The sequence below is a fragment of the Rhinatrema bivittatum genome, chromosome 4 (assembly GCF_901001135.1).
Source record: "Rhinatrema bivittatum chromosome 4, aRhiBiv1.1, whole genome shotgun sequence".
Taxonomy (NCBI): Eukaryota; Metazoa; Chordata; class Amphibia; order Gymnophiona; family Rhinatrematidae; genus Rhinatrema; species Rhinatrema bivittatum.
In genome coordinates this window covers 424037391-424055783 of record NC_042618.1, presented here as the reverse complement: position 1 = coordinate 424055783, position 18393 = coordinate 424037391, and the positions used below count along the sequence as shown (strand labels likewise).

At 46.2% G+C, this 18393-nt stretch overlaps 1 protein-coding gene across 3 annotated transcripts in view; it reads right to left on the bottom strand.

The window, feature by feature from the left end:
- SLC6A6 (solute carrier family 6 member 6) overlaps positions 1 to 18393 on the bottom strand; it is a 138803-nt gene that overhangs the window by 29044 nt on the left and 91366 nt on the right. For 2 of the 3 annotated variants that reach the window (XM_029601379.1, XM_029601381.1), the window contains exons 6-9: positions 9640 to 9774; positions 9182 to 9285; positions 8963 to 9087; positions 1916 to 2028 (exon numbers count right to left, since the gene is read on the bottom strand). In XM_029601379.1, coding sequence (XP_029457239.1) covers positions 1916 to 2028; positions 8963 to 9087; positions 9182 to 9285; positions 9640 to 9774 — 477 coding nt within the window. Of the gene's footprint in view, positions 1 to 1915; positions 2029 to 8962; positions 9088 to 9181; positions 9286 to 9639; positions 9775 to 18393 lie in introns of those variants that run through there. The other variant, XM_029601382.1, reaches the window with a different exon arrangement.

Here is an 18393-nt window from a genome sequence, read left to right as displayed (position 1 = left end):
GTCATTTCTATGTTTCTATGTTTCTATATATTTACTGTACTTTATAGCAGTGTTTTCCAACTGGTGTGCAGTGTGCCGTGGCTGCATTTTTTATTTCTGTCCTGGCCTGCAGCAGGATGTCCTTCCTCAAGCAAGAGGTTTGGAGAGCAGCGCTTATCTGCAACTGCTCCTGCTTTCTCCTCTGGTGGCTCTCCTCTGCAATAGAAACTGCACTGGGCCCTGTAATCTTGTGAGATCTGCTGGCCTGTGCAATTCCGATTGCAGAGGAAAGCCATCAGCGGAGGAAGACGAGGCACTAGGTAAGCGCTGCTGAAGACTTCTACTATTCCAGAATGGGGGGGGGGGGGGGGGAGGGACAGCTGAATAAGCCACGGGGTGTAGGGGGAAGAGGGAAGGAAAGGTAATGATGTCAGGGAGGTAGGGGACAGGGAAGGTGATTATGCCATGAGGAGGGGTGGAGGGAGAGGGAAGATGATGATGAAACAGTGTGGGGGGGGGGGGGGGGAGGACAGGTAGAATGAGAGGTAAGGTGATGATGTCAGGGGGTGAGGGAGAGTGGTGGATGGAGAGGGAGGATGATGATGCCAGAAAGTGAGGGAAAGGGAAGCTTATGTCAGGGTGGTGGAGGGAAAGGGAAGAGAAGGTAATTGCCAGGGGGTAGAGGGAGAGGGGAGAGAAGGTGATAATACCAGGGGGTGGAGGAAGAGGAAGAGGAAAGGTAATACCAGGGAGTGGAGAGAAAGAGAAGAGAAGATGATTGTGGGTGGGGAGAGGGAGAGGGAAGGGAAGAGAAAGTGATGATGCCAAAGGGTGGAGGCAGAGGGGTGGAGGCAGAGGGAAAATAATGATACCAGGGGTTTGGGAGAGGGAAGTTGACGATGATGATGATGATGATGATAATGATGATGATGGGGGGGGGGGGGGGGGGAATTGGTAGAGGGAGAGAGAATGTGATGATAATTCCAGGGGGATGGAGGGAGAGGAAAGGTGATAATGATAAGAGATGGGTAGCAGGGAAAATTGAGGAAGAGGGAAGGTAGTGATAATGTTAGGGGATGTGAGGGAGAGGTGGAGGGAGAGGGAAGAGAATGATGATGATGTCAGGGGAGAGGGAAGAGAAGGTGGTGATGATGTTGGGGGATGGGGAAATAGGGAAAATGGTGATGATGCTAGGGGGATGGAGGAAGAGAAGGAGATGGTGCCAAGAGGTGGTGGGAGAGGGAAGGTGATGATGATGCCAGTGGAGAGGAGGTGAGGGAAGAGGAAAGAAAGTGATGATGGGGAAGCTGGCGGTAAACCATAATGAAGTGAAGCCAAAAGGGAACTATTGCCTTATGGAATCCTGCCTAGAATTTAAAAATAATTGTGTTCCAAGTAATCCAAAAGGTAAATAATTACACATGCCCTAGACCTGGAGAGGTAATTGCAGGCTGACATTTCTCATCGTGTCCAGCACTCTCCCTCGCCTCTCATTTCCAGAGAACACGGCCTTACTCAGCCAGGCATCAAACTTGACTGCTCTGCATTCCTTCTGTCCAATTCAGATTTATAAATGTATTTACAGGCAGGATCGGCGTCCACTGGCTGCTGTTCATATGACACACTGACTAGCGGTGTACAGCTTGCTAGCAAGATAATGACAGCAATGATTCGCATTCCTGCAAATCAGATGACCTTCCCCAATTTCAATGCAAAGGGGAGTTTGTAGGAAATACAGCCAAAGGAAAGGACCAAGAGGGCTCCAAAAATCCCATGGCTAGGATTACCCAATTCCCAACCATAATTTAAAAATATTCTGCATGCCTAAAAGACCTCAGCAATAAAGTAAAGTGAAAGGAAGAGGCAGGCTGTTATTCCCAGAAGCATAAAAGCACAGTCCTGCTAGGTCCAGCTCTGCTCGAGTTTCACAACTTACCTGGCTGTCAAGTCCAAGCAGCAGAAGCATAATAAAAAAGAGAATAGCCCAGAGTGTAGGAAGTGGCATCATGGACACAGCTTTTGGGTAAGCAATGAAAGCCAGGCCGGGGCCTAGAGGGGGAAGAGCACAGAAGGCAGTAAGGAATAAGAACATCCATAAGAACAAAAGAAACGCCATACTGGGTCAGACCAAGGGTCCATCAAGCCCAGCATCCTGTTTCCAACAGTGGCCAATCAGACTGAATCGGTCTGTGAGATAGTAAATAACCAATTTACATTAACCTGTTTAAGTCCTTTCATGATTTTAAAGATCTCTATCTTATCCCCCCTCAGTCGTCTCTTCTCCAAACTGAACAGCCCTAACTTCTTTAGCCTTTCCTCATATGGCAGTCATTCCATGCCCCTTATCATTATCATTTTGGTCGCCCTTCTCTACACTTTCTCCAGTGCAGCTATATCCTTTTTGAGATGCGGTGACCAGCATTACATAAGAACATAAGAAATTGCTATGCTGGGTCAGACCAAGGGTCCATCAAGCCCAGCATCCTGTTTCCAACAGTGGCCAATCCAGGCCACAAGAACCTGGCAATTACCCAAACACTAAGGAGAACCCATGCTACTGATGCAATTAATAGCAGTGGCTATTCCCTAAGTAAACTTGATTAATAGCAGCTAATGGACTTCTCCTCCAAGAACTTATCCAAACCTTTTTTGAACCCAGCTACACTAACTGCACTAACCACACCCTCTGGCAACAAATTCCAGAGCTTTATTGTGCGTTGAGTGAAAAAGCATTTTCACCGATTAGTCTTAAATGTGCTACTTGCTAACTTCATGGAATGCCCCCTAGTCCTTCTATTATTCGAAAGTGTAAATAACCGAGTCACATCTACTCGTTCAAGACCTCTCATGATCTTAAACACCTCTATCATATCCCCCCCTCAGCCTTCTCTTCTCCAAGCTGAACAGCCCTAACCTCTTCAGCCTCTCCTCATAGGTGCGGACTCAAGATCTTCCCCATGGTGACATGACATTTAATTAGATTGCAGAGGTACCTGCCTCTCTTCAATGTAAGCAAATTCAGCTAAGAATAACAAGGGAGAATGGCTCTTTTTTCAAATTTCATCTGAAAGGAGAGAGCCATGCAGGGCGACAGGCAACACAACCACAAGCAAAAATCAAGGCTACAATGTATTGTTTGCCACTCCCAGGCCTGCCTGTCTACCTAACCTTCAGCCACATTGCTTGCAAATGTAGAAGTTTCATCCTGTCTAATACAAGGGTATTAGATGCTAGACAAACCTTACAGCCTTTAATGCCCCCTTCCCTCCCCACACAATTAAAAAATGTATGCATTCTTTTCCATTTTAAAATTTATTAACTTCCCCAGCTTAAAAAGGCATATTGCATATGGGAAATAGACATTCAAAGTACAATCTTATGAAGTAAAAATATCACTTACAACAACATATATATTATATAGGCATACACTGCAAAAAAACCCCACTTTCAATAACAATAGTTTAATAGACTTAATAAACTACCTTTTCTCATAGTAATCAAGGCGGTTACTGGATCCCGTATGGTATTAGGCCTATGGTAAAGGGCACTGGGTGTGGACTTGGCCCACAGAAAGCCAGGAATAAACTGAACTCCAATTCCAATATAGTAAGCCTTCCATATCATAACTGCCAGCACTCAACCTAAGGAAAAGCCATACTGCAAATATTACATCAGGCCCTAAACACCAATACACCTCCTATTAGGAAAACAGATTAAAGCCAGGTTGCTGTAAATCCCTGCACAGAAACGACATGCTAGCAGAATACCTAAAGCCTCAATCACACAAGCAGAACACAGACAGACTCTCATCAAATACAGAATAAAGAGATCATAAAATATACATTGAAAATGTGTAGACAAAAACTGAACTGGAAATCACAAGAAGCCAAACACTGTAAGCAATGCAAACACAAGAAATATAAAACTTTAAACATTCCAATAAAAAGAATGTCAAATCTGCTGATAAATTCAGCCAATTAAAAAACACGCATAAAAATGTTTAAAATATTACCAAACACTAATAAAATATCTCAAAACAGCAGATACATCATATCCAATAATTATTAATTAAAACTAACAAGGATAAAAAAATAGGGAACTTTAGATTTCCAGTCCTCCTGAGATTGTCATAGATGGAGGAGGGTGCACAAACTTTAGCCTCTTTCACACACACATATGTACAGGTACTCTCTCACATGTGTGCAGGCTCTCTCATAGACACATATAATACATATATACACACAAAACCCCTCTCATATATACACATACACACATATCCTCTCATACACACACCCCTTATACATACACACAAACACACACCCCTCATACACACACACCATCCCCACACCCTCTCATCTCCCACCGCCTTCTCATATACACACACATCCCTTCCACTCTCTCATACACACACACACACACACACACACACACCACTCTCTCATACACAGACACACATCCATACCCACCCACCCTCTCATATATACATATACCCACCCACACACACATCCACCATCTTAAACATACACACACATCCACTCATACTGGCTATTTGCCAAAGCATTTGAGGAATCAAACTAGCTGAAAAATAGATGTATTGTAAAGGATATTTCTTTTTACTTATTTATGCTTTGTTTATACATTTTAAATGTATTAATGTTATTTTGAACTTATTGTATTTTTAACTGCTGTACTCAATTGTAAACTGTTATGATGGTTCTACCGAATAATGGTATATAAAACCAATAAATAATAATAATAATAATACAGACACACACCCTCTCATACAGAGACCCATCCACACCCACCCTCCCTTTTATACACACCCCCTTTTCATACATACACAAACCTACTCATACACATACTCACCCCACACACCCTCTCATATACACACTCCCACCCTCCCCCTCATACAGGCACACACCCTCTCATAAAGACCGTGACCCACACCCGCCTTCCCTCTCATTCACACACCCACCTTTCATATATACACACACACATTCACACCCCACCCTCTCATATGCATACACACACACCTTCTCATACACACTCACAAAATCTTTCTCACACATAGTCACTCACTCTCACAGGGCAAGTCTCTTTCACACACGCACATTTTGGATATTTTCTCTGGCTGCAAATCAAGGCCTCTTCTGTCGCCAGCTGCAGGGAAAATGCTGGCAGGACCACAGTGACTCTTCTTCAGCTGCTGGATTGTCCTTTTGCTGGCAGGGAGTGGAAACCCCGCCAGCACATCGTAGTTCCTCACCATGGGACCTTTCTTTTGCTGGCGGGGAGTGGAAACCCCACCAGCATGTCACTGCTCCATGCCACCAGCACTGCAGGTTTTCCTGCTGGCAGAGTTGTTTGCCTGAATGAAGAGTGAGGCAGCTGTGGCAGGAAGGTTTTAGGGGGCAATTTTGCCGCCTCAAAATCTTGCCACCTGAAGCAGCCACTTCACTCTGTCTCCTTATAGAACCACCCCTGGCCATCAAAGAGCACCTCCAAGCGATGTAGACCACCACCACAGTGTGTCATCGAGACAGTGGAACGCAGACAGTAGGGTTGCCATTTGCGAGGGTCGTCTATATCTCTGTTCATCAGGCATACTGCTGGGCCGCTACCATCACTGTAGGCACCATGGAATGCCAGAGTGCCATGAGGGGCAGCACTATCACATCGCTGCGGGTACAGTCACCGACATTCTTGTTCTGGGTGCACCCATTGCATGCAGTAGATACCACACAGGGCATGCCCGGTAATGCATACCATCACCACGCGTAGCAAGATATACTTCCATGCCAAACTGCCTGTGCCAGGTGTGTGTCTCTTGATCGCTATCAGGAGCCATTGGCAGGTGGCCCTGGGGCTCTTTTTAGTGCCTTTATGTGTATGGCACCCGGGAGTGCTATTGGACACCAATGGCGACACCTCACACGTGGTCCACTATCGCTATTTTTGTGCCCGCCCCACCTATGGCATGGACTGCTAGGTCCATAGGTGCTGTGTCTTGTGCATGTGTGTCACTGTTGGCTTGATGGTGTACCACAGCGCGGATACATAGCACTGCCGTTACTAGGTACCCGCTGGTGTGTGCGCATGTGTTCTTCTGGTGCCAACAGACATCCCATACCAGTGCATTGCAGTTGCTGATGCGCTGGGAGGTCTTGACCAATAATACAATCCTATTCATTCCATTTTGGGGTGGATACCAGGGTACCTTCCCCTTTCAAGAGAGGAAGGGACCCTTATTGGCTTCCTCCCTCATTGGCTTATGCTCTGGATCTCCTTTAGGGGAAACCTCCTGGACGCATTCCCTCTTCGGTACATGGTGCCAACTGAGGCGACGATATAGCCCTTAATTCGCATGTGTGGACCAGCTGGGTCAATTTTGCTGGTTTTTGCTGTGCCTAGTTGCTATGTTGGCCCTAGTGTCTTCCTTGGTGGCCACCCGCAACTATTCCAGCCACCATGAGGACCTTATGGTCAAACGTTTGCCCCACTCTTGACTGGAGAGTGAAAGGGTTTCTGGAATCTAACTGATTGGGTTGAACAGTGCGCTCTCCCCCTGCCTCAAGGAAGAGAGGTCTGACTTTTGACTTTTGAGAAGTGATTTCAGTAGGTTCCCTCTTGGTGCCTTGTTTTCGGCTCAGAGAATATTTGTTTTTCACTTCCCATCCTCCGGGTTGGCTTAGCCTCTGAGTGGCAGCCGCCCTCTGTTTTCACACGAGATCCAAAAACTGCACATCAGGAGCTCTTGCTTCCCCATTGCACTATTGCGCAGTGGGGTGGCCTTGTGGTGGGCAATGAGCTACCCAGTTCAGGAAATCTGCTCCCCAGTAATGGTTTCTCTCATGCGGAAGGAGTGCCTTTTTGGATACCTGCTGAGCACAATGTGCATAGTTTTACTTCGTACTGCTCCTACTCATCGGTGTCAAGTTGGATGGCACTCTACCTCAGAGGAGGTTTCTCCTCTGTCTATTTCTTCACTGGCATGTTTGCCTTCTGACAGCTTCCCCTATCTAGGATGACTTGGGTCAGGGTGGAGGATCATGTGAAAGCGGCTCCCCACCCACTCTGCCCAGGAATCTTTTTTTCTATTATAAGTATAATTGATGCTCTGTGCAGGTTACCCCAGTCAACAAGGGTAACCCTTTTCTTCGTCAAATCCTCTGTGTTTATCCCATGTCCTTTTGAATTCCATTACCATTGTCCTCACTATTGGAAGGGCATTCCATGTATTCACCACCCTATCCATGAAGAAATGCTTCCTGATGTTGGTCGGGACTCAACCCCCTTGGAGCTTCATATTATGACCCCTTGTTCTACAGTTTTCTTTCCATCAAAAAAGGTTTGATTCCTGTACATTATTACTACCTATCAGGTATTTAAAAGTCTATATCGTATCACCCCTGTCTCTCCTCTCCTCTAGTGTATACTCATTTAGGTCCTTCAATCTCATCTCATGGCTGTTTTGGCGTATAGCACACATTGATTTGAATAAAAGGCAGTGTTGGCAAGTGCAAGATCAAGGCTTTGATTCCCAAGCCTGGTTACTACTCCTTGGTCCAGCCAAGGCAGGTGCTGGGTTGGCGATGGGCGGGAGAGGAACAACAGGGGTACTTATTAGCCAGAGTCAGGGTGTACTCATTCAGGGTTACTGAGGTAGTCCCCATCTATGGCTCTTGGCAAAGGACTTTCCTGCCAATAGTTAGGCTAGACTGGTGGAAGGTTAAAATTGGAAGGGGTGTGGGTGAGGAACCTCCTGGAAGTTGTGAATCCAGGATCTTGGTGCCAACTGAGCACGAGGAAACTGCCAGGCCAGATGGAATAAGGACTAAATGATGTAATGTGCTGGGATGGAAGTTGATTAACAAGGCAAACAAGCATGACCACATTAAAACTAAAAGGTAACCTAATGATTAATTTCAGAGATTTGCCTACTAGCAGCAATATGCTGATGGTGGGAATGAAGAGCTATATTTCTTTATTTATACTAAAACAGGAAATGACATTAGATAAAGACCAAAGTGACCCATCCAGTCTGCCCAGTTGAGATTCATCCATTTTGTGTCGATGAGAGAGAGAGTACCCTTAGATCTTTGCAAATTTTTCAAAACTCTGCCGCTCGTATTCTAGTTGGTAAAAGTACAATCTGTTTATATTACTCCTATTTAATATTCCCTCCACTGATTGCCTATACGTTGGAGAATCAAATTCAAAGGTTTGATGTTGATTCACAAACTACTTAATGTGACAGAGCCAGAGTTAACCTTGCTTTTACGTATCTCTATTCCCGCACATTCCTTAAGATAAGCAAATAAAGACCTCCTTGAAATTCCATCTTTCTATCCGGCATGTTTGGCAGAAACTGGAGATTGTGCCTTCTTAGTTTCAGGGCTTATACCTTGGAACTTGATGCTTGTAATTTATGTCAAATACCAGTGCATTTGAAAAGGCCCTTAAGACCGGCTTTTTATGCAGGCCTTTAATATTGATACCTAATTGGTCAGTATTTTTCGATAGGGGAACTGGCAGTAAATATGTATTTTAAGGTCTACGTTCAGTCTTTTCTGAGAGTTCAGTTCTCTACGCCTCCCTTTTTGTTAGGTAACTGGTTTTATATTTCTTGTTTATAGTTTATTATACTGTTTGATTGTGTATGTTTTTATTGTAAGCCTCCACAATCTTTTAGAGCATATGGTTGCTAAATGCTTTTAAATAAATAAATAAATAAATAAATAAATAAATGATATGCAGAGAAATTCCCATGCACAACCCAATGCCCACCCACTGTGTCTTTTATCCACGCACAAAACCCTTTCCTACCATTGCCCTCCACTTCAGTCCCAAGTACATGTAAGATCCTCCAACAGTGAAAACCTGCTTTCTACCTTGTAACTTGGTTTTCACTGGCTTTTTGCCAATATTTTGCTTGCACACCAGATGGCAGTGCCCATCACCACTGCCACGCATACCAGCATACCTGACTCTGCCACATCGGCAATGTCCACCCCTTGTTCTTCTGCCATGAAGCCCAGGACGGAAAATATTGCGAAGCCAGACACAAAACTGGTACCACTGTTCAGGCATCCCAGCAGCAAACAGTCCCTAAATCACACAAGTCATGAAGCGTGTTAATGAAAAAACCCATGGAATCCAAAGCCCTTGCAAGACACCACATCCCTAGAGGTCAGCAACTTGCCTGTAGCTGTTGTATTTGTACTTATTGTAACTCCCCAGCGAGGTCATTGCTCCCAGACAGATTGCATAAGAGAAGAAGATTTGGGTTCCTGCATCGATCCAGACCTGGAAGAAAGGAGTGAGGAGTTAATAAAGGTATTCATGGAGCAGAGGTACATGTGCTGGTCAAGAGGAGGGGGATTTGTATGGTTGCTGCCTTTCTACTCCATTCCAGCACTGTACCCAGCAGCAGAGTCAGCATTGTGCCATGTCTAAGGGATGCCCAGTTCGTCATTGTTCCTCAGCTTTCTGTCCAAGATTCTATTTACATACTATCACATATCACATATCACATACAGTCAGTCAAAAGCAAATATGTATACACACCCACACCCACATTCAAGAAAAGGACTATCTAGTCACCTATTCTGCAATCTCAGACTTTCTAACACAGAGAAATAAACATAGCAGCTCCCTTACCTGAGAGTCTGCCAGATGCGTCATATTGGGAGACAAATAAAATGCGATGCCTTCAGCAGCCCCCGGCAGGGTCACCCCACGGATCAGCAGTACAAGCAGCATGAGAAAGGGGAACGTTGCAGTGAAATAAACTACCTGGAACACAAACCAGCAAAACTTCCTGAGACTCTGCAGTGAAGCAGCAAACCCCGTTCACTGGCCAAATAACTGAATTTTACTTAGCTTTGAAATGTCCCAGTGTCCATTCTTGCTTCCACGTAAAGAATCCTGTTTCAAGAATCTTGGAAGCAAGAATGGACACTGGGACATTTCAAAGCTAAGTAAAATTCAGTTATTTGTCTGACGGTTTAACAAATAACGGCTCGATACTGTAAGACCGCGGCAGAAAGAGTGCGGCATTGCCAGGCGCACCCTTCCTCCCCGCACGCACAGTTCTCTTGACCTAGCGCCTGATACTGTCTTCTAATTGCATGCAAATGCATGCCGCGGCTGTGAAGCGTTAGGGAAGGGTTATGCCCACGCAACCCATTTTACTGTATAGGCGCTTAATACAGCGCCTATACAGTAACCTGGGTGCGCTGGTACCTGTCATTTCAAATGTCATTTCAAATGACATTTGAAATGACAGGCACCAGGAAGTGTAAAAAAAAACCAAAAAAACAAAAATATGTAAAAACCTGAGTGTTATAAAAAAAAATTTTTTAAATACCTGTCACTTTCATGCGGTCATCCAGGCAGCGGCGTGGGTCCAGGCGGCTGGCGGGCGGCGGCGGGAGCCGGGTGTTCGATCGAGGCCGCGGGCGGGTAGGCGCGTGTTTGATCGGGCGGGCGGCGGCAGCGGCGGCGGGATCTGGGGGGGCGGGTGGGCGCGTGTTCAAACGAGGCCGCGGGCGGGTGGGCGCCTGTTCGATTGGGCGGGCGTCGGCAGCGGTGGCGGGATCCGGGGGGCGGGTGGGCGCGTGTTCAAATGAGGCCGGGTCGCACAGGCGCGCATTAATTCACTGCCGGTGGGGGTTGCCGGAGGCCGCTTTCGCCGCCGGCTCCCTCCGCCTGAATTAATGCGCGCCTGTGCGACCCGGCCTCATTTGAACACGCGCCCACCCGCCCCCCGGATCCCGCCGCCGCTGCCGCCACCCGCCCAATCGAACAGGCACCCACCCGCCCGCGGCCTCGTTTGAACACGTGCCCACCCGCCCCCCGGATCCCGCCGCCCGCCCGATCGAACAGGCGCCCACCCGCCCGCGGCCTCGTTTGAACACGTGCCCACCCGCCCCCCGGATCCCGCCGCTGCTGCCGCCGCCCGCCCGATCGAACAGGCGCCCACCCGCCCGCGGCCTCGTTTGAACACGCGGCAAAACAGCGGGTTACTAAGGAGATAATATCAGCGCCCGTTACAGTATTGGAGGGGAATAGCTAATTCCTTCATTATACAGCTAATTCGTTCATTTACACATCATATACATGCCGCGTGCGGAAAGGGTTATGCGTCTGTTTTAAGAAGCGCTAAGGACGCGCGAAACTGGAGACTGTATCGCTGGATCACCTTGCGCGTCCGAATTGTGCGCTCCGAGCACGTTACAGACGGGAAATCTTCAACCGAACGATACTGTATCGAGCCGTTAGTAAGAAGTGTGGTATCACACGAAGATATAACATGGACATAAGCTAAAACAAGTTAAAATAAAAGATAAAAAGAATAGAGGTAATCTGTTGCCCACTATTTGACATTTTTAAAATTCACATTTTCAATAAAAGAAAGGGAGGACGGAGGGTGAGTTAATGATTAAAAAGGGAAGGCACCGAAGGAGGGTTGCCTATTGACAAACGTATGAAAGCATCCTCTTTCCTCTTAAAACATTTTTTTGTGTGCCGATGGTACATTAATTTCGAGTGAGCAACAGAGTGTGCCTGAAAAAAATCATACAATCCAGGTGGGTTTTTGGGAGGATTATTAGGCAAACACTTGGGGAGATCTCTATTTGATTAGTATTGGACAGTATTGCAGCAGCAGCACTTACTGACTTTTTACCATAGATCTGCTGTGGCCGCACACAACGAAGCCAGCAAATCGCCGTCTTTCAGGGTCGAGACTCGTGCCATGCAGCAGGGGGAGGAGGAACAAAGGGAGGCGGTGGAGATATACGTATAAGCAAACGATTGGTTAGCGGGGATGGGACATCTCCAGGTCCACTGAGGCTTAATTTGTCATTGCCACGATCTGATGAATTCATTGGTGCTGCTAGTGGTGCCCAGGTGCAGCCGGCAGCCTTCGGGGTGGGCCATCACCCAGCTCGCCCACCCCGAGGACCGGCTCTGCTATCGTGTAAGGTGTTGCTATGCAGCTGTCAGCCCTGGTGAATTGTGGAAGTCTGATTCAGTGCCAGGAAAAATCATGGAAACTATTCTAAAGAACAAAATCACAGAACGTATAGAAAGATATGGTTTAATGGGACAAGGCTAGCATGGATTTATATAAGGGAAATCTTGCCTCACCAATCTGCTACTCTTTTTTTTACAGGGTTAATAAACATTGGGGGGGGGGGGTGTAATGGCGAGCCAGTGGATGTAATGTATTTCGATTTTCAAAAGGCATTTGACAAAGTGCCCCACGAGAGGCTCCTGAGAAAATTAAAAATCACGGGATAGAAGACAATTCCTATTGTGGATTGCAAACTGGTTAAAAGATAGGAAACAGAGTAGGATGAAATGATCAGTTTTCTCAGTGGAGAAGAATAAAAAGTGGAGTGCCTCGGGGCCCTGTAGTGGGACCAGTGCCTTTTAATGTATTTATAAGTAATCTAGAAATGGGAACAGCGAGTGAGGTGATAAAATTTGCAGATGACAGAAAATTATTTGAGTTGTTAAATCACAAGCAGTTTATGAGAAACTGCAGGAGAACTTTGCAAGACTGGAAAACTGGGCATCTACATGGCAGATGAAATTTAATGTGGACAAGTGTAAAGTGATGCGATAAGGGAAAAGTAACCCCCACTATAGTTACACGATGTTAGGTTTCATATTAGGAGCAGGGCCAGTGCAAAGGTGTTAGGTACCCTAGACAAACCTTACAGCCATGTGCCCACTCTCCATCCCCCGTCGCAAACATCTCTCACACACAATTAAAACATTATGGGGTAGATTTTCAGACGAGCGCGAATAGCCTACTTTTGTTTGCGCTCCAGGCGCAAACAAAAGTACGCTGGATTTTAGTAGATACGCGCGTAGTCGCGCGTTTCGGCTAAAATCCTGGATCGGCGCGCGCAAGGCTATCGATTTCGTATAGCCTGCGCGCGCCGAGCCGCGCAGCCTACCCCCGTTCCCTCCTAGGCCGCTCCGAAATCGGAGCGGCCTAGAAGGGAACTTTCCTTTGCCCTCCCCTCCCCTTCCCCTCCCTTCCCCTACCTAACCCACCCGCCCGGCCCTGTCTAAACCCCCATCCTACCTTTGTCGGGGGATTTACGCCTCCCAGAGGGAGGCGTAAATCCCCGCGTGCGAGCGGGACTCCTGCGCGCCGGGCCGCGACCTGGGGGCGGGTACGGAGGGCGCGGCCACGCCCCGGACCGCCCCGGGCCGTAGCCACGCCCCCGTACCCGCCCCCAAAACGCTGCCGACACGCCCCCGCAACGCCGCGCGCTCCGGCCCCGCCCCCGACACGCCTCCCGACACGCCCACTCCGAAAACCCCGGGACTTACGCGAGTCCCGGGGTTCTGCGCGCGCCGGTGAGCCTATGTAAAATAGGCTCACCGGCGCGCAGGGCCCTGCTCGCGTAAATCCGCCCGGTTTTGGGCGGATTTACGCGAGCAGGGCTCTGAAAATCCGCCCCTATGCATTTTTAATGACAGATTTTACATGAAAAAGGACAAAGTACATTCTTCTGAGGTAAAAATATTACTTTCAACAACATGTATATCATATTTATATGCACTGCTCTAATATCAACCTGATAACCCTGCAACAATACACTCAGAACCCATATGTTGGGTGTGTGCTTGGCCCTCAGAAAGCCATGAGTAAATTATATTACAATTACAATATAATAAACCTCCCATACCAAAACAGCATTAAATGCCAGTATTCAAAGAGTAACAACCGTACCTATGAAAAGGCAACAGTGTAAATATTACACCAGGCCCTAAAACACCAATATAACTATTAGGAAAACAGAACAAGCCAGGCAGCTTATAGATCCTTACATAGAAACTACCCACTAGCAGAATACCTCACTTCAGTCACACACGCAGAACACAGACAACCCCTCATCAAAAGCAGAAAAAAACGTATAGATAGAAACGTACAGACAAACTGAACTGGAAATCACAACAGGCCAGACTGTGTATTCAGTGCAACAATGGAAAAATAGAAACAACACCAGTTCTCATAAAACATCAATAATTAAATGCTTCTAACCTGCTTGCTAGTCACTAAGGGGATCATTCTCAGTCCCTTTTCGCGTGCGATCACTAAATGGAGGTGGAGTAGGGGCGGCGTCAACCCCGAAAGAGGAGGAGTCGGGGTGGCACCGGGGCGGACACCGCGAAGACATCACGGACAGCGAAAAGGTAAGAACCCTTTTCACTGCCCATTTCGCGCCCAATAGCACCACCTTTTACAATGGCACTATTGGGTGCGAAAGCCGGCAGCGATGGCACCACGGAGGCCCACCCCCCGCTTCGCCTCCCCACCCCCCGTTACTGCGGGATTCTCTAAGGTCCAGGCCTAAACCTCCAGACTCTAAAGCTGTATATGTGCTTTGTGCTACAGAATTTATATTATTTTGCAACTAATTAAATAAAAGTGTTAGTGTTTAAGTTAAGAGCCGGTTCTTTTTTATTGCAAAAAAAGAAAACAAAATCACATAATAAGGCAAGCAAACAATCTGGTTAGCCACTTTCTGGCCTTTGGGATCAAGGGAGTGCTGGGTAGGGTGGGAGGGAACAGGTAGAGAAGGCTAGATGAAAGTCATTTTAGACAAACTAGGCAGGGGGCAGGGAGAGCTGTGGCAATTGGCCCGAGAGGCCTCACAATCTTTTGGGGGTGACTTAGCGTGAAGGATGATTTGGGTTACTAGGCACAATCTTTTGCTTACTTGGGTGAGGGTTTTGGGGCACCAGACCTGCTCATTGTTCTTTTCTGCTAGCAGCCACTTAAAACTGGCTATATTTTTAAATATAGCCAATTAAGGTTAAAGTTATCCGAGAACACATTCCTGGATAACTTTAACCCTGCTCTTGAACATGTCTACAGTTAGCCAAATAACTTATTAAGTAACCCCAAATATCGGACTGAGCCAGATTAATTGATTTGGCTAATTGAACTCTGCCCAATATTCAAAAGTTTGTATTTGTCTGGATAACTTAAAAGTCATTCAAATAAATGCCTTTGAATATCAACTTCAAAATGTAACCACTGCTAGGAACAGCTTTTTTTTTTAAAGCCATACTGTGTCAGACCAAGGGTCCATCGAGCCCAGTATCCTGTTTCCAACAGTGGTCTATTCAATTCACAAGTACCTGACAAGTACCCAAGCATTAAATAGATCCCATGCTACTAATGCTGGCAACAAGCACAACAAGCACTGGCTATTCCCTTTTTGATTAATAGCAGTTTATGGACTTCTCCTCCAGGAACGTATCCAAACCTTTTTTAAACCCAGCTACACTACCTTCCTTAACCACATCCTCTGGCAATGAATTCAGGAGCTTAATTGTGCATTGAGTAAAAACTAATTTTCTCCGATTTGTTTTAAATGTGCTACTTGCTAATTCATGGTGTGCCCCCTAGTCTTTGCAATATCCGAAAGAGTAAATAATCAATTCACATTTACCCAAGTCCTTTCATGATTTTGTAGACCTCTATCATATCCCCTCTCAGCTGTCTCTTCTCCAAGCTGAACAGCCCTAACTTCTTTAGCCTTTCCTCACAGGGAAGCCGTTCCATGCCCTTTATCATTTTGGTTGGCATTCTCTGTACTTTCTCCAGTGCAACTATATCTTTTTTGAGATACGGTGAGCAGAATTGCACACAGTATTCAAGGTACGGTCTCACCATGGAGCGATACAGAGGCATTCTGACATCCTCCATTTTATATGTCATTCTCTTCCTAATAATTCCTAATATTCTGTTTGGTTTTTTGTCCGCCACAGCACACTGAGCTATTGGTTTTAATGTAATATCAACTATGACGCTCAGATCTTTCTCCTGGGTGGAACTATTAACATGGAACCTAACATCGTGTAACTACAGCAAGTGTTATTTTTCCCTATATGCATCATCTTGCACTTGTCCTCATTAAATTTAATCTGCCATATGGATGCTCAATCTTCCAGTCTCACAAGATCCTCCTGCATTTTATCACAATCTGCTTGTGATTTAACTACTCTGAATATTTTGTGTCATCTGCAAATTTGATCACTTCAATCATGGTGCCTCTTTCCAGATCATTTATAAATATATTAAAAAGTAGGGATGTGAATCGTTTTTTGACGATTTAAAATATCGTCCGATATATTTTAAATCGTCAAAAAATCGTTAGGGCCACGATACAATACCAATTCCCCCGATTTATCGTTAAAAAATCGTAAATCGGGGGAAGGGGGAGGGCAGGAAAACCGGCACACTAAAACCCCCTAAAACCCACCCCCGACCCTTTAAATTAAATCCCCCACCCTCCCGAACCCCCCCCAATGCTTTAAATTACCTGGGGATCCGGCGGTGGTCCAGAACGGCGGCGGTCCGGAACGGCCCCCTCAATAGAATCGTGTTGTCTTCAGCTGGCGCCATTTTTCAAAATGGCCGCCGCAAAATGGCGGCGGCCATAGACAAAAACGATTCGACGGAGGAGGTCGTTCCGGACCCCCGCTGGACTTTTGGCAAGTCTTGTGGGGGTCAGGAGGCCCCCCCAAGCTGGCCAAAAGTTTCCTGGGAGTCCAGCGGGGTTCCGGGAGCGATTTCTTGCCGCGAATCGTTTTCGTACGGAAAATGGCGCCGGCAGGAGATTGACTGCAGGAGGTCGTTCAGCGGGGGTTACGGACCGCCGCTGAACGACCTCCTGCACTCGATCTCCTGCCGGCGCCATTTTCCGTACGAAAACGATTCGCGGCAAGAAATCGCTCCCGGAACCCCGCTGGACTCCCAGGAAACTTTTGGCCAGCTTGGGGGGGCCTCCTGACCCCCACAAGACTTGCCAAAAGTCCAGCGGGGGTCCGGAACTACCTCCTCCGTCGAATTGTTTTTGTCTATGGCCGCCGCCATTTTGCGGTGGCCATTTTGAAAAATGACGCCGGCTGAAGACAACACGATTCTATTGAGGGGGCCGTTCCGGACCGCCGCCATTCTGGACCACCGCTGGATCCCCAGGTAATTTAAAGCATTTGGGGGGGGGGGTTCGGGAGGGTGGGGGATTTAATTTAAAGGGTCGGGGTGGGTTTTAGGGGGGTTTAGTGTGCCGGCTCACGATTTTAACGATTTTTCACGATAGTTTACACACCCAAACGGCAACAATACGATTCCCTCCCCCTCCCAGCTGAAATCGATCGTTAAGACGATCGAGCACACGATTCACATCTCTATTAAAAAGCACCGGTCCAAGTACAGATCCCTGAGGCACTCCACTATTTACCTTTTTCCTCTGTGAAAACTGACCATTTAATCCTACTCTCTGTTTCCTGTCTTTTAACCAGTTTGCAATCCACCAAAGGACATAGTCTCCTATCCCATGACTTTTTCATTTTCTTAGAAGCCTCTCATGAGAAACTTTGTCAAACGCCTTCTGAAAATCCAAATACACCACATCTGTAGGTTCACCTTTATCCACATGTTTATTCATCCCTTCATAAAAATGTAGCAGATTTGTGAGGCAAAATTTCCCTTGAATAAATCTATGCTGGCTGTGTCCCATTAAACCATGTCTATTTATATGGCCTGTCATTTTATTCTTTATAATAGTTTTCACGATTTTTCCTGGCACTGAAATCAGGCTCACCAGTCTATAGTTTCTCGGATTATCTCTGGAACCCTTTTTAAATATTGGGGTTACACTGGCCACTTTCCATTCTTCAGGTACAACGGATAAGTTTAATGATAGGTTGCAAATTACTTGTAATAGGTCTAAAATGTCATTTTTTAGTTCTTTTGGAACCCTGGGGTATATACCATCTGGTCCAGCTGATTATCTACTCTTCAGTTTGTCAATCTGGCCTACTATATTTTCCAGGTTCACCATGATTTGGTTCAGTTCATCTAAATCATCTCCCTTGAAAACTGTCTCCAGAACAGGTATCTCCCCAACATCCTCATCAGTGAACACCGAAGCAAAGATTTCATTTAGCCTTCCATGATGCCTTATCTTACCTAAGTGCCCCTTTAACTCCTCGATCATCTAACAGTCCAAATGACTCCCTCGCAGGCTTCCTGTTTCAGATATTTTTTTTAAAGTTTTTATTATGAGTTTTTTTCCCTATGGCCAACTTATTTTCAAATTCTCTCTTAGCCTGTCTTAAGAATGTTTTATAATTTAACTTGCCAATGCTTATGCTTTTTTCTATTTTTTTCAAATTTATCCTTCTTCCAATTTTTGAAGGAAGATCTTTGGGCTAAAATAGTCTCTTTCACTTTACATTTTAACCATGCTGGTAATTGTTTGGCCTTACTTCCTCCTTTCTTAATGCATGGAATACATCTGGACTGCACTTCTAAGATGGTATGTTTTTTTTTAACAATGTCCACATCTGTTGTACACTCTTAACTTTTGTAGC